At 39.1% G+C, this 17250-nt stretch overlaps 1 protein-coding gene across 2 annotated transcripts in view; it reads right to left on the bottom strand.

Annotated features, from left to right (window-relative positions):
- Window positions 1-651: 651 nt before the first annotated feature.
- The window catches only part of LOC123717990 (serine/threonine-protein kinase 10), a 59545-nt gene continuing 42946 nt past the window's right edge, over window positions 652-17250 (bottom strand). The window contains exons 19-27 of one of the 2 annotated variants that reach the window (XM_045674320.1): window positions 17078-17180; window positions 16639-16796; window positions 13975-14182; window positions 12849-13052; window positions 11498-11652; window positions 10613-10784; window positions 9849-9944; window positions 8432-8575; window positions 652-1286 (exon numbers count right to left, since the gene is read on the bottom strand). In XM_045674320.1, coding sequence (XP_045530276.1) covers window positions 1137-1286; window positions 8432-8575; window positions 9849-9944; window positions 10613-10784; window positions 11498-11652; window positions 12849-13052; window positions 13975-14182; window positions 16639-16796; window positions 17078-17180 — 1390 coding nt within the window. In that variant the 3' untranslated portion in view covers window positions 652-1136. Of the gene's footprint in view, window positions 1287-4222; window positions 7675-8431; window positions 8576-9848; window positions 9945-10612; window positions 10785-11497; window positions 11653-12848; window positions 13053-13974; window positions 14183-16638; window positions 16797-17077; window positions 17181-17250 lie in introns of those variants that run through there. The other variant, XM_045674319.1, reaches the window with a different exon arrangement.

A 17250-nucleotide genomic window follows, 5' to 3' on the forward strand; every position in this document is an offset into this window, starting at 1 on the left:
TAAACTTTTTTTCTGATAATCTTAATTATGCTATTGTACATAGAAAATAAATCTCTAAAGATATGTTTGTACATGTGACGGTGTTAAGCGTATGGAAGGTTCTGTTAAACTAAAATACTTTAGTTCAAACATTGGCCGGAAGTGTGTGACGGGAAGTGCGAGAGCCTTTTTCATCTATTAATAGAATAATTTCAATAAAATCGTTTAAAAATAGGCTTTGAAACACTTAAATCTACATAACAAATTAGTGCAGTGCATATCGTTGTTAAAAAGAAAAATGGACAAAGGAGACTAGTCGTAGTTCTGATTGTCTTTGGTTAACCTATAGAGCGGAAATAAGTAGACAAGAAATACTGTACATGAAAAAATATTTTCCACTTACTATCTAAGAGTCAAAAGACCGAAAAGCATTTGTATGTACAAATATACACTCACAAAAATTTTGACTATTAAATCTTATCTATGGAAATACAAAAAAATAAGTCCGTCAATTAAAATTTTCAAACAACCCATAAGCCCGCACACGTCAACCGTTGTTTAAATGGCGGCTCGTGTTTTCATATGCATTACGTGTGCGGCAAATCTCCAAGTGTTACCAATGGTCAGTTAATATACCAGTCGTAGCAATTACGAATTGTTTTTCGTAAACTATCGTAAACGAACCATGGGAACAGCGAACTTGGGGTCAATTTATGTTAAGCAGTCTCCACTAAGCACCTCGAATCTCTCAATTCCTAAACTAACCACGCCTTACAATAGAAACGCCATTAAATATCTTTTCATTTGGCACTTCAAAGCTCTTAATAATTAGGCCATTTTATCGTTAAATTTAACATTACTCTTCTGAACACAGGCTAATTGTTAAGTAGAAAGCAAAGATAAAAATTATTTAATAATGTATTTACAAATATTAATTTCAGACCATAATAAAAATATTATCAGACGAATACGAAAATCATTCCTGCTTACCAACTCGAAACAGTAAATTTTTAATCGACTTTGGTACGATTCAAATTGTTCCGATGAATCATTATCTGTGACAATTACAAATGACATCTCGGCTTGGCATAAACACACTGACAAAGCAGATTGCATTCTGACAGACGATGCATTGACAGACCAATGTTATTTGACAATTACTCGTAATGGCTAGACGTAAGACTTGATCTTGAAGAGTGTAGTGCCGAGCTGTGCTGTGGCATTGTAGAGGTTGGAGGCGGTAGCCTAGCATTGGCTGCTAGACGCTCTTGCTCCTCTAACTGTGCGGCGAATTCATCATCCAAGGCCTAAAGAAAATACACATTAGAAAATGTCATCTGTCAATTCTTGAATTTGACAAACTGACGTGGTTAAAACATACGTCATATGTCACACTTTCATAAACTAAAGACACCATTCACGCTACACAAACATCTTATTCCGTGGCTGTATACACAACTACTTTGCTTTAAAATAATATACAATTAAAAAAATGTATTCATACCCGCATTTTTTGTCAGTTTTTTACTGGTGGAGCTCAAAGGCCCGTTGCGATGTACAAATGGGCGATTTCAACATTCTTTCTGAACCAATCATTTTTTAATAATAAAAATTCCAATGAATCAGAAGCCTGTAGCCAAGATTTTGATAAGTGAGCGTCAGAGCGTGAATTCAGAGACGGAGACATATCCAAGCGCCTTCATCACATAGTAATGAGACATAGGGTTAAGCCTTGTCTCTGAATCCACCTGTCCAGTAGAATTTGCAATACCATCGGCGTATATAATTAAGACCATCTAAAACAGTTGTAAATACAAAAAAAAAAACATACCATGCAATCCAAAAGTTCCATGCAAAGAAATGTTGGCAGCAACATGCAGATATCACTTGTGACCGTTCAATTACGGCATTTGTTAGTTTATTTACAATTAGATTAAAAAGCTCCAGCTAAACGTTAAAATGGCGAAAACGGCTTTACTTTTCCGCTAAGTCTTACCACCACGTGAAATGTATGCGTGTCTAGGATTGACAGATTTGAAGTGAAACTTCAACCGTACCGTCACATTTTTCCGTTACGAGCCATCTTTTTCTTGTCCCTACCACACTTGATTCGAAGACATTTATAACAAAATATATAACGATAACAATGATAGTAACAATTCTATTACAATTAATGAATTTCTGTAATAATCTTAGTAGTGATAAGTTAAAACTAAATAATTGTATTATTTGTATTCATGTCTTTGACAATAAAAGCCTTTTGTTAAACTTTATCATCGTTCGAGAAAATAAGGTCATAAAGAAGTTTCACTTCTTACGTGTGTACACTAGTACACACACACATTAAACACAATATCTAAATTGGGAAGAGTCCTGCATATCTGAAAGTATATTTTAGTTCTGCGCTTGTCAGACATGCACTACAACAGGTCCTAGAATCAGAGTTTAAACTAAAAAGATTTTTACTATATTTTTTACCCTGAATTTTCGCCATCGACGTACAGAGTATAACATAGAAAGACTTATATACTACGCTCGTTCCAACAATGCGGGACATGCTTTAAATAGAAATTATTCGTATATTACAAAGGTTCCACCACCATTGTATTACCAAGTTTACACAAAACCGGCTCAACCATTCTCCATCGTATTTATTCTACAAGAAATGTTGTGTTACTTTAGTGATACATCATTTTTCATAACACAATTCGACCTATTACAAACATGTACGTTCTGCGTAGACATTTATAATAAACAAATAAATTAATTTGAAAAAAAAAAACTTGAGTTGTGTCAAGGGATGGAACCGGATGGAACGAAGTTCCTTTCGATTAATGAGCGAAGGAATTGTAGTATTTATTTTTATAAAAGTTATAATAATATTTATTTTTATGATTAACAAATATAATGTAATATAAACTAAATAAATAGGCACAATTTTAGTTATAAAAATGAATGTGTGACACCACACTGTTCAATGCGAAAGAGAGAGAGGGGGAGAGATAGAGATGGGGCAGATATACATAGAGAGGGGGGAGAGATAGAGATGGGGCATATATACATAGAGAGGGGGAGAGATAGAGATGGGGCATATATACATAGAGAGGGGGAGAGATAGAGATGGGGCAGATATACATAGAGGGAAGAGATATAGATGGGGCAGATATACATAGAGAGGGAGAGATAGAGGGGGGGGAGGGCGAGACAGAGAAACAAGCGCACATAGCCATGCGGCGTGCGCGTGTCGTTACAACTTTTGGTCTTAATTTTTTCCGTCTAGACCGCTTTCGTAACACGCAAGAAGGAACTTCGTTCCAAAATGTCTTGATTCATTATAATGCGCATGATATGGGTACCCTTTTAAGTAAATAATACCAGTGGCTTCCCAGCTCTTCCATGTAAAACTTAAAAATAAAATTGATAATAATAATTCTATATTTTAATAATATAACGTTAATAATTTCGCTGGTCGTCCATTGTACTGACGGAACACTTTTCATATTATTGTATGTACGTCAATTTGTTTGTATCGTGTGTTTGTCTATCTAAGGTAGCAGATGTCAGTGGCGTAACAATACGGTGGCTGGCTCGGCAAGATTCCCGACCCAAGAGGACCCAAGCCCAAGAGGCCGCGAGCTCAAAAAATTGTTATTTTTATTGCATTGTAAGTATGCAGGTTTCATCACGTTTCCATCACCGAAAAGCTAGCGAATAGATGATGAATGCATTATGTTCTATGGAATGCAATACGCATTAGGCTAGCGTGGTAACTACAGACCAGTCCCTCTCCCCTAAGAGAGATATTGTGGCATTAGTGGGACCTACAACGTACGTGTACGCTGAAATTCTCGAAGAAATTGCCACCAGCCCCTGATGGTATAGTTACGCCACTGTCAATGAAAATAAACTAACGTGGCAATAGGCGGGGCACATGGCAAGAGGACCAGAAAAGTGGAGCAAGTGTAAAACTGGTGCTCAAGGTACAATGAACGCAAACTTTCGTAGGTGGATACACCATTACGGGAACTGATATGTCAGAGTGGCACAGTGAAGACAGAGGCCGAATTTGGAGGTGGCCTTTGCTGGAGCACACATATAAAAAGTATGGATGATAGAAATGTTAATCATGGGAACGGATGGTTCAAAGGCCGACCTATAGAAATAAGCTTCCATATCTGAATTATGGAAAATCATGCCTCGCCAAGTTAGTTACCGACAAAATTCAACCATTTAAAACACGAAATCTTTATAATGTCTGTATTTATCCATAAATCCAATCCATAGCCTGGACTGGACGTGGCATGTGATTAAACAGTACATAAGATTAAATTGTATCAAAGTCACGAAAAAAGGTCCTTCCGTATATTCCGCATATGGAGCAAACAAACCAATATAAATTATATGAGAAATATATTAAAGTGAGTTAGATTTTAAATACTATATCTTTAATAACATATATAAAAACAATTCTTCTTTAGCTTAACATTTGTTTAATATAATTTTGGCAAGATGTCCCAAGAATGGTGTATATAAAACTAAATTTATTTATAGGGACTTGAGACAAAATCACTATTCGACAGCGGTGACACTGCCACGTGAACGTTTATGTACTGATTAGTTTGTCATTAGTGGAGAGCACCCGCCAAAACGCGATTTCGTGTCAAAATCGCTTTTCCGAATTCGCGACTATTTCCGTCGTTAGTGGGTCACGGTTGTCGAAAACTGACATTGTGTCAAAACCAACTCAACTGAACATCTATATGAATGGCCTTAACGCAATCTAATAAATCTATATCCATTAAACCGTCTGATTTAACAAATACAAAAAGGCTATAAAAATTTTGGATTTCGATAAAATCCGTCCGAACACTGATCCTGCTTGATCAGCAAATTTCAGAGGCCTTCATAGTTAAGACGGTATGATCTTGCTGGCTGAACCCAAGCACTCAAAAATTGTGACAATTCGAACCATTCAAGACTCTGAAATCTGTATATTCATTTGAAAAATAATTTGATTTCCTGCAATTTTCGTTCCCAAATTCCAAATTGAAGACATTTTCAGTGATTACAGAATGGCCCCGATCTAACACATTTAAATCAAATTGTGTGTTATAGTGATTATTTTATGCATACACATTATATATTAAGACTAATTATAATGTAAAATATTCTAAAAGAATTAAATAAAATGGAATTAAAGACAGAAAGTCTTCTGAGTCAAGCACGGCGCTAAGCGACTCAATCGATTAGAGTGTATATAGGCAGGGCGACATTTATTTGCAGATTTTTTACCCATCCACTTTGTGGGCAATGTCTTTTAGAGATTAATTATAATAGGACTGTTACGTGTCACTGAAGCCAACTCTACAAAAAAAAAAATTGTCCCAAAGTTATTTGACAATTTTTAAAACAAAACCATATTTTTTTCTTATCAAAATTTGCTTTTGTGATAGTACAAATACTCATTTAGAAATTCTGATACATTAAATGCGCGATCGGATTGGCAGTGGGATCACACGTGCGTGTACGTAACACGATACGACCTCGGATTTAAAAAAGCGGTCTATCTCCTAAACAATAGATTTTCAAGACATATTTTTTCAGGTTATTAATCAATGGCGCTACAACCTGTTTAGGTCTGTGCCTCAGATTCCTGTATCTGTTTCATGATTCATTTGTTAATCTAATAGGCAAGTAGTTGATCAGCCTTCTGTGCCTGACACACGCCGTCGACTTTTTGGGTCTAAGGCAAGTCGGTTTCCTCACGATGTTTTCCTTCACCGTTCGAGCGAATGTTAAATGCGCAAAATAGAAAGAAAATCCAATTCATCTCCACTTTTCAGGTTATTACAAAGGGGCAAAGATACAAGAGGTTCACCTGATGTTAAGTGATACCGTCCATGGACACTCTAAAAGCCAGAGCGCTCGCAAATGCAATAAAGACTAGAAGAATTGGTACACTCGTACGGAAGGACCATAATTGGTAAGTACTTCAGTGGCAAAAACTGCGTTAAGAAACGATCAGTTAGAACAACGGGCGGTGATAGAGGTACAATCTGTATGTTTTAAATTCATATTAAGTGTTAAAGGAAGTTTTTTAAAGTTTTTCTCTTACTAGGGTCGTCTGGAAGACAGCGCTCGTTAGCGATAAGGCCGCCAGTTGCATGATTTGCATTTTTTTATGAATTATTTGTGTTTCTTTTTTATTGCAAGTCATATGGGGGTTAGGGACATGATAGCGTTCACACTTTCTGGAAACTAAATCTATATAATCCCCCTGCCTATATAACTGTCCTGTCATCGAATTTGAGTGAGCCAAAAACGTATTAGTATATTTTGACATTCGTAGACATTTTACTGTAACTGACAGTTTCCCTGAACGCTTCTCGTCTGCCGCGATTATAAATGCATTACACTATTTAGGCACAAACTCGGAAGCATTAAAATTTACAAGGCAACACCGAATCTTATACTAAATTATTGGCATCGTACATGGCAACATCTTTATTTTAATATCGTATACACGAATTTTTTAATGGGACATTGATTTCGCCATAAAGGTATAATGTCCCTTTTGTGTGTGACACGAACACACACACGACCACACCGACAAATCTAATTATAAACATCAAAAATAGCCATGTTAACCACGCCCCGGCTTTGTCTTTAAATACTTATCATACTTTACTCGAAACACGAAATCGTTATTAATGAATATTTTTGAGTTTGTTTAAAAAATTAAAAATCCTTCTTTATTCCTTATGAAAGCCGCAATGTATGAAGCATTTTGGTTAAATTGAAACTACCCTCTATTTAAAATCACATTTTAGCAAACGACCTTGACGCTGTGACCGAATGAGATCAAACTATTTTTGTCTCAAATGGGATTCCTATACTGAGCGATTTTATCAAAAGTCCTTTCAAATACTACGCAACGGAATCCGGACTTTTAGCCTTATTCAAATTAAGCGTCGACAATTGAGTGACTGGCACGCTCGGAGCGTTCGCGTAGCTATTCGACCCCCTAACTGCGCCCCACCTACTGAAATGCCTTTCTTCATCACTGCTATCGTACCTCCCCTCCAGTGACGGCATATCTATCATCACCGCCTCCATGCTGACATCTTTCAAACTCTGCTGGGACATACTCCGCTTCATCGTCGTTTCGTTCACTTCCTTAAACAGCTGCTCGCTCAGACTCTGCCTGTTCAACTTCTTCTGGACTGGCTTCGAACGCTCCAGCCTCCTCGGCTCCTCCTCGATCTCCCGAGGAATAACATCGTAGGCCATTATCGGATATCGCTTCATCTCGTCATTGTTAAACACGGAGAATCCGGATATCTTCTCGGAGACAAGCTTCAGATTGGACGTGGATCCAAACTTCTGGGCCTTGGTGAGTCTGCCGCGCTTGGCGGTGTTCGTGGCGCTGGATGCCGCGGATTTCGTGAGACGATTCGGCGACGAGCTCCTGCGTTCCATGTTCGGCGTGTTCGCGGTGGAGATGACCAAGTTCAGGCTGGTCCTGGACCGCGAGAGGGAGCCAATGAACGAGTTCCGTTGGTGGTACGTGGATAGGACGTGTTGCAAGACGTTCTTCGGCCAGGGTACGTTTAGGTAACCCTCCCGGTCTGGTATGGCAATGCCGAATTTGTTCTCGTGATCGTCGAGTTGCTTTTTGAAGGCTTCGACAAGATTCTGAGAAAATTTTCTAGTTTTAGTGTGACAGTTCACACTTCACCCTCGGACGGTACAAAACGTTCACACTTCCTAAAAGGGGGGGGTTAGTTTGAAGAGATAAGCCTTTTTCCCACCACCACAAGCACACATGCACACATGCAAAACCTAAAAGTAGCAATTTTCATTAACAAACATTACCGAAGTCACAATCTTGTTGTGGTTAATAGTAAATTATTTCTGAAAATTGCGACTTTTAGTTACAAACAACATTTAACATTCAAATCTTCACGAAAGAAGAAAATATCCTTCGAGCAACATTCACTATACATAATTCGACTGGATTCAGAAAAATTTTGACAACTGTAACAACTTCATCGATACGTGACACTAAGTCTCCAATCTGTCAAAAATTAAAGGTAGCCAAAAGATGGGACTATAAAAATTTGAAGTTTAATATATACAATTAACACTAGACACAGATTTTGATGCCTTAGGCATGTCAAAATCAGTCATTTTTATACAAACAACAAATATTCGACCTGCTCCTCAAAGTCAAAGTACCGAAAAACACGAAGCTTACCAATATACCTCTCTCAACTTTAAGAGGCCCGTTAAAGTTTCGCTTATAAACTGAAATTAGCATATAAAAACAATGTAAACTATATGTTTTAAACGTAAAATATAGTTACAGAAAAATTAATTTCCGACAAAAGTTTGAGGGTAGTCATTGATATGGATTCGTGTAGAGCACTTTGATAGTTTAGCCAAGGCCTACCTGCTTCCTGTCTCCCAAAGTGGCGCGCCACTCCTTCAACTCCTGCCCATATCGCTCCTCGATCGCCTTCATCTTATTGCTCTCGTGGTTCATCAGCGCTTTGCGCTTTTCGTTCTGGTATTGCTCCAGTTCGCGGAGCAACGCCTGGAATTGTTGAAATCTAGTTTTAAAAGCGTTTACATTGCTTTGGCCTTTTGATAACGCGTACGCCCACGTACGTACGCATTCGTATCACGGTCGTGCACCAACGGAGTTTGTACGTACAACATATTAACGGTCGCTCCTACTTAGGAAAATCGTGAGGCCTAAAACTGTCTTAGGACCGAAAATCAATCCCAAAAGGCTTGCCCCATACCTTACCTTTCAATATTGCGACACAGAAACTGAGAAAGTGTCTCAGTATGAGTGGCCTTCATTTTTACATCGATATATATTACAATTTCAGTATTCTTACATAATATATATATATATATATGTATAATATGGCCTATATAAAAAATTAGTATTACTATAAATGAACAGCGATCGTACTAGGTGAGGCCAAACTATATGTACGAGATAATCTAATAAGATATTAGATTTTTTCAGAAACAATAATAGGTAATACTATCATTATTAGGATACAAAATACATTACATATACACACATATATAGTCAAAATCTGTTATAATTTGGTCGTAACAGCCAAAGACGTTGTTAAGTACTTAATACATGGAATTCAGCCGAAGTCAATATAACCGGAACGTCGTTCTAAACGAAGCCGTTCAACGGTTTCGACTGTAAATACCAAATGGAAGCTTTTCGCAATTCTATTCCACCATTAAATCATTGATATGTATTAAGTGTAGATAGTTATTTATAACTAAGCGTTTTACGATTGATTCACTGTTTAAACATAATTACGGACGACACTTTACTACGGCAATTTCGACGAATGTCCAGAACGTGATAATGAATCCACTCTTAGCGGCATTAAATATTTTGCAAAAATTCTGAATAAATTAGTTATACACTAAAATATTTTGCAAAAATTCTGAATAAATTAGTTATACACTAAAATATTTTGCTAAAATTCTGAATAAATTAGTTATACACTAAAATATTTTGCTAAAATTCTGAATAAATTAGTTATACACTAAAATATTTTGCTAAAATTCTGAATAAATTAGTTATACACTAAAATATTTTGCTAAAATTCTGAATAAATTAGTTATACACTAAAATATTTTGCTAAAATTCTGAATAAATTAGTTATACACTAAAATATTTTGCTAAAATTCTGAATAAATTAGTTATACACTAAAATATTTTGCTAAAATTCTGAATAAATTAGTTATACACTAAAATATTTTGCTAAAATTCTGAATAAATTAGTTATTTATTTGTTTTATTAGAATTGAAAAATATTAACACATACCTCTCCCGCAGCCTTCAGCTCCTCCCTGGCTTTCGCGTGCTTCGTCGCCAGCCTTTGTTGTTCGGCTCGGTAGCGACGTTTCTCGTTCTCTTGGAACTGAAAGAGAAACACATGGAATCTAGATCCTTCTAGAGGATTTGTTGCAGCTTGCTTGTTGCGCGGGACCTTATTTTGTTCAGAAAACTCGCGAGAGGACTGACGTATCCACTTCCAATAATATTTATATTATTCAAAGGCGAGACGCCAACTACATCGCGAGTAAAGCCAAAGTCAGCAATGGCCATGATAGGTAGTGCTGGAAGTTTCTCGATATGGACACCAAAACTCTTTTTGTCCCAGCGGAGTTGAGTGGATAAAACCATCGAATTTTTCGAAGTTGGTCAAAAACCTTTGAACTCCCGTAAATTAATAGGCAATATATCCGAATAATTTAAGATCAAAATATGCGTCTCAAAACAAATAATCGCTGGTACGTCACCGGGCTATAGCCACTTCATGCTACGGAGGTAAATTAGTAGAGATAAACTAGTATTTTATGTGCTGTTATTTATAAATATATAACTTCAATAAATCATTAAAATTATGACATTTATATTTCATAAAAAAAAAATCAGCAAACACATTTTATTGTATCTCTTACACGGTATTATTTAAAAGCCGGCAACGCATTTGCGAGCCTTCTGGCAATGCGAGTGTCCATGGACGCAATAACTTAACATTAGGTGAAAAAAAAATACCCAATGTAGTAAATAACTTTACAATACCTTTTTAAGCCTCTCCCTCTCATCATCATGACTGTGAGTCGCGGCTCCTATTCTCAAAGACTCCCTGAACATCATCTCGCGCGCCTTCTGCTCCGCGCGTATACGTTTGGGAAGAGATCTCTTCTCTAACGCCTGGCACTTCGCCAGCTCCTCTTCTTTGCGTTGATTTTTTCTGAAATCACATTGATTGAAGATGGTTTTTATCATTAATTTAACTGTATCTGGTCTGGCGTCATTTACCTTTCACTAAAAAGTTATAACATTTTTTAAATACTTTATATCATATTATATGAAACTAGCTATTTATTTAAATAAACTTTAACATACAAATATACAGTATTTACATTTTTTTAAACCTACATACTAATAATAAAGTGCGTGCGTACAAAGTACACATGTCAGAAGTGGATCTTCTTCTCAAATGAATTACTACGAAGGTAAGAGCCCCAAAAGATGATAACTCCATGTATTTGTATATCCATATTCACACTGTGTACGTGCTAATGATGATATACATATATAAAAATCTGCGTTTACTGCACAAGGGAGCGTTCAAGTATTACGTAACGAATTGGGGGGGGGGGGGGGGGGTTTGGAAGAGAGGAAGGTTCCTCTTTCTCTTCCTCTACTTTACACCACTTAACGGTAACATTTAGGTATTACCAGTCACTGGGTGGTGACGAAAAATTCCCTCATGCGCCTAAAGAAGCTTCACTTCAACAATTTAAAAAGTATAGTCCCTGTAACAGTGCTCATATTGCGGACATTTGCTCGCTGCATTGAGATGCTTATTCGTTGAGGAACGCACCAGCTCTGAGTTCACCGGAAGTACCAGTTGCCAGCTGAAATCTTCAATTATCTGTGGAATTTATTGTTAATTCTCACCTCTTAATCTGCTCCAACTCCTTGTCGTGCCTGACCAGCATCTGATGCCGTCTGAGCAGGAACTCGTCTTTGAGTTGTCGTTTCGCGAGCTGGTGTCTCTCGTGGATTTGCTTCTCTTCCAATTCCCAGAGAGCTGCTTCTCTGGTACGCATTATCTATAAAATTATCATAAAAGTCTTTAATGGACTAAAACGAGAATTTATCGTCCAATTCTGAGCGTTCCAAGTCGTCTGTGGTACACGAGACAATGTCGAAGACCAGGCAGAAGGTTCAACTTGATGTTAAGTGATATCCAGGAACACTGTACTGCTGGTCTTTTAAAGATTTGTACGCTCTCGTAGGACCCTAAGTCGGATTGATTCGGAATAACTTCCAAGGGCTGGTTCCACATGTAACGCTCAGTTGCGGAACGGATGCCGAGGTGGTACGGATGGTAATTTGTATTCTGCCTTGACTGATGATGAAACTCAGCTGCAGGTATTGCAGCAACCACGTTCTATCGTTGAGTTAACGAGAAACATCGCGAGAAACCTCTGATTGCCGAATTGCAAATTAAATTGCCTTTAACAGAGTTGCCTGGACGAGATCGCTTAATAGCCACCAGCATGTGTTTATTGTTGTGTGCAAAATTAAATATAAAAAAAATGTGTGTGCGTACTAGTGTACACACGTAAGAAGTGATACTTTTTTATTCTCGAAAAGGATCTACTAAATAGAACTTTACAGATTTTGGTTTAATAAAGTTAAATTACATTAAGTTTAACAAAAGGCTTTTATTATCATAGACATGAATACGAATAATACAATTATTCCATTTAACCTTATTACTACTAAGATTATTACACAATTTCATTAATTGTCGTTATTATATATTATTGTTATTAATGGCTTCGAATCAACCGTGGTAGGGACAACAAAAAGATGTGACGCGTAACGGAATAATGTGACGCGTAACGGAAAAAAGTGACGGTAACTTATTTCCCAACTCCGATAAAGAAGTTTCACTTCAATAAATCTTTCAATAACCTATAAAAAAACATGCCATTTGATTAGGCTGTAACCTACCTACATTATCATCTATATTATTCCAATAAAATCATTAATGTTACAACCATTTTTCTGTCTCAGATATATGTGTCTGTATAATGATTTGTCAATCTAATAGGCAAGTGGGTGATCAGTTTTCTGTGACACACGCGGTCGTGTCGGCTCAAAGGCCGGTTAACTCGCGATGTTTTCCTCCAACGAATGCTAAATACGCACACAGACCATTGGTGCACAGCCGGGGCTCGGGGACAACACTTCAATGTTATTCCAATAGAACAAACAAATGAAATAATATTTCCATCACCTGCTGCCTCTGCTGCAAGTGCTGCCTGTCGGCCAAGGCCTGCCTCTCGCGGTGCGTGGCGTGCACGCGCCTGAGCACCGCGTCCCCGCTCTCGGCCAACGAGGCGACGAACGCGCGCTCGCGAGCCGCGTGCTCGGCGTCCAGCCGCGTCCGTCGCTGCCTGTACGCCTCTTTGCGACGGTCCTTTGCGACTAGTTCTACTTCCTGTAAATTATTTTTAATATATTAACGAGTATTAAGTTAAGTTTATCATTAAAAAAAAGCAAACAACATCTTGCCCAAGCCGCGTACGAATTATTTGAAGAGGTTTTAAGGTTTTATTAAGTATGAGGGTAAGCAATTATTTAATCAATTACCGTCTAATATTACGCACGTACGTACCCTTACGTACACACGCTCATGTATACACCCTCACGTACGCACCGAAACGTTTTTCGTAACGAAGTTATGCTTTTGACGCGTTAGTGAAAAATGATGAAACCGTCACAAAAAACCGACACTCTGAAGTTAGCTACAGTCAACATTGTATTTTGTGATATTTAAATAAACTTTATTTTACTAGAAACGTTTCTGCAAACGATTCTACGTAAAAGATAAAAAAATTAAAAATATTTTTATTCACGCCAAAGAAATATAACTTTCAATACGTAGACACACGTTTTCTTTAATTAATCCAACTTAGAACTAAAGTTTCATTAAAATCAGTTCAGTAAAATTTGATGGATATCAACGCATCTATAGAGGACATGGATTATAATAAAGATAATGATACGTATTTCAAAAAAAACAAAACAGAAAACGTCCAGAAGTAATAGAGACATATACATAAGATTTATTACTAACACACACACACACACACACATCAAATAATAATAATAGAGAGATAACAATTATTTTTAAAGAAAAAGGTTTAGTTGTGTAATGCGTGTGTGCTGTGGTCGTAATTGGCCCTGGCTCAGCATTAGGTGAGGAGCGGAGTTGTTCCACAGCGCTGGTCGTTCTGCCAGAGACCACAGCAGCTAGTTTGCGGCTCAGTCGCAAAAAAGAAGAATCTACTAATACTTAGTAGAAACAAATAATAATAGTAGAAGTTAGCGGTGTAAGCAAAGACGAAAAATTAAAGAACCTGTTTAAGCAGCCGCAACTCCTGCTTGAGCGTATCCCTGAAGTGGCGCAAATCCCGCTCGTGGTCTGCTCGAAGGCGCTTCGCTTGGGCCCGCAACTCTGCCTCCAGTTGCTGTTCGGCTCGCTCGGCCGCCGCTCTCTGGGCACGAGCCAAAGTGTCCAAGTCTGCTTCGTGGGCTCGACATAGGGACGCCAACTCGGCTTCGAACCTGGTAAAAGTCTCTCATGATTAATGTATTCCGACCTTTTTATTTTGGACAAAATATTTAAAGAGGTTTTAGTATTTTTTTTTCTATAGAATACGGTTTTTAGGTGAATGGACACTTTAAATGCCAGCGGGCTCGCGAGTGTGTAGCCGGCCTTTTAAAGAATTGATACTGATAGAACAGGGGGCAAACGGGCAGAGGGCTCATTTGATGTAAGGTGATATGGACACTTTAAAAGCCAGTGGGCTCGCGAGTGTGTAGCCGGCTTTTTAAAGAATTGATACTGATAGAACAGGGGGCAAACGGGCAGAGGGCTCATTTGATGTAAGGTGATATGGACACTATAAAAGCCAGTGGGCTCGCGAGTGTGTAGCCGGCTTTTTAAAGAATTGATACTGATAGAACAGGGGGCAAACGGGCAGAGGGCTCATTTGATGTAAGGTGATATGGACACTATAAAAGCCAGTGGGCTCGCGAGTGTGTAGCCGGCTTTTTAAAGAATTGATACTGATAGAACAGGGGGCAAACGGGCAGAGGGCTCATTTGATGTAAGGTGATATGGACACTATAAAAGCCAGTGGGCTCGCGAGTGTGTAGCCGGCTTTTTAAAGAATTGATACTGATAGAACAGGGGGCAAACGGGCAGAGGGCTCATTTGATGTAAGGTGATATGGACACTATAAAAGCCAGTGGGCTCGCGAGTGTGTAGCCGGCTTTTTAAAGAATTGATACTGATAGAACAGGGGGCAAACGGGCAGAGGGCTCATTTGATGTAAGGTGATATGGACACTATAAAAGCCAGTGGGCTCGCGAGTGTGTAGCCGGCCTTTTAAAGAATTGATACTGATAGAACAGGGGGCAAACGGGCAGAGGGCTCATTTGATGTAAGGTGATATGGACACTATAAAAGCCAGTGGGCTCGCGAGTGTGTAGCCGGCCTTTTAAAGAATTGATACTGATAGAACAGGGGGCAAACGGGCAGAGGGCTCATTTGATGTAAGGTGATATGGACACTTTAAAAGCCAGTGGGCTCGCGAGTGTGTAGCCGGCTTTTTAAAGAATTGATACTGATAGAACAGGGGGCAAACGGGCAGAGGGCTCATTTGATGTAAGGTGATATGGACACTATAAAAGCCAGTGGGCTCGCGAGTGTGTAGCCGGCTTTTTAAAGAATTGATACTGATAGAACAGGGGGCAAACGGGCAGAGGGCTCATTTGATGTAAGGTGATATGGACACTATAAAAGCCAGTGGGCTCGCGAGTGTGTAGCCGGCCTTTTAAAGAATTGATACTGATAGAACAGGGGGCAAACGGGCAGAGGGCTCATTTGATGTAAGGTGATATGGACACTATAAAAGCCAGTGGGCTCGCGAGTGTGTAGCCGGCTTTTTAAAGAATTGATACTGATAGAACAGGGGGCAAACGGGCAGAGGGCTCATTTGATGTAAGGTGATATGGACACTATAAAAGCCAGTGGGCTCGCGAGTGTGTAGCCGGCTTTTTAAAGAATTGATACTGATAGAACAGGGGGCAAACGGGCAGAGGGCTCATTTGATGTAAGGTGATATGGACACTTTAAAAGCCAGTGGGCTCGCGAGTGTGTAGCCGGCCTTTTAAAGAATTGATACTGATAGAACAGGGGGCAAACGGGCAGAGGGCTCATTTGATGTAAGGCGATATGGACACTTTAAAAGCCAGTGGGCTCGCGAGTGTGTAGCCGGCCTTTTAAAGAATGGATACTGATAGAACAGGGGGCAAACGGGCAGAGGGCTCATTTGATGTAAGGTGATATGGACACTTGCTCTCCCTCACCACAAGCCCTCTGGCTTTTAGCCAGAGGGCTATGCGAGTGCGTAGCCGGCCCTTTAAGAATTAATTAGACACTCCGTATATTCTCAATACTGAAAACCCACTGCAGCCTTTTAGGTCTGGGCCTTAGATGTCTGTATCTACATTGTGATCATTTGTATCCTCTAATAGACGAGTAGGTCAGCCTTCTGTGCCTGACACACGTCGACTTGGGTCTAAGAACCATCTCCTCATATAACCAGCTCAGGGATGAGAGTCGCACGTTAAAGCCATCAGGCCGACTTAATTCTTAAATCAATAGTTTCCAGAGCTAGAGAGAACAAGAGGTAGACAGACAGCCCCTGAATTGCTTTAGTCGGAAGAGAAAAGAATCTCAAAAGACGTTCGAGAGAAGAAGACGAGAAAAGAATCTGAAAGGAGATAATAAAGAGTCCTTTTTAACGTTTTTGACTGTAGTAGGATAAGGGGCCGTTCAAGTATTACATAAGCAGTCGTCTGGCTGTCTTGCTCTCCCCCCCCCCCAAACTCCTCTTGACAGTAAAAGTAAGCAAAGCTCTCAAAAAATAAGAAAAGTCTCCCCCCTATATGGCTTACGTACGTACGTAATACTGGCCCCTAAGAAGCGCGATAAAATACATTAAACGCCGTACCTCTTGTCCTGCTGCTCCCTGAGCTGCGCCTCCTTAGCGCTGAGGTCCTGGAACTGCTTCTGCTCCTGCTTTTGCAGCATCTTGATCTCGCGCAACTCCTGTTTGCGCAGGGCGTGGTCGTCCCACGTGCGACCGCTTTCTTCGTCGCCCCATATCACCTGGACAAATGATACAAATATGGCATTGGACTTATTTCAACCCATTTCTAAAAGTCCAGTTACAGGAGACAAACGTGCAGGAGGCTCATCTAATGTTAAGTGATACCGCCGATTATGGAAACACGCAATGCCGGAGGGCTCGATAGTGTGTTGCCGACCTATTAAGAATTGGTACGATCTTTTCTTGAAGGACCCTCAGTCGAATTGGTTTGGAAATACCTACCACCCATGGAGTGTGATGCCAGAAGGCTCGCGAGTACGTCGCCGGCTGTAAAACTAACCTTATGAGTTGTAGTAGTAACGATAACGCCGTCAATTTCAAACTTCCTCGTGCGTTTCCGAGTCTTCTTCTTCAGGTTCGCCATATGAATGTCTTCTTTTGACCTGGAAAAAAATTATTACATCATTAATGTCTAGAAAAAACTATTTTCCACCGCTGCCTCTAAAATTGTTG

The sequence above is a fragment of the Pieris brassicae genome, chromosome 14 (assembly GCF_905147105.1).
Source record: "Pieris brassicae chromosome 14, ilPieBrab1.1, whole genome shotgun sequence".
Lineage (NCBI taxonomy): Eukaryota > Metazoa > Arthropoda > Insecta > Lepidoptera > Pieridae > Pieris > Pieris brassicae.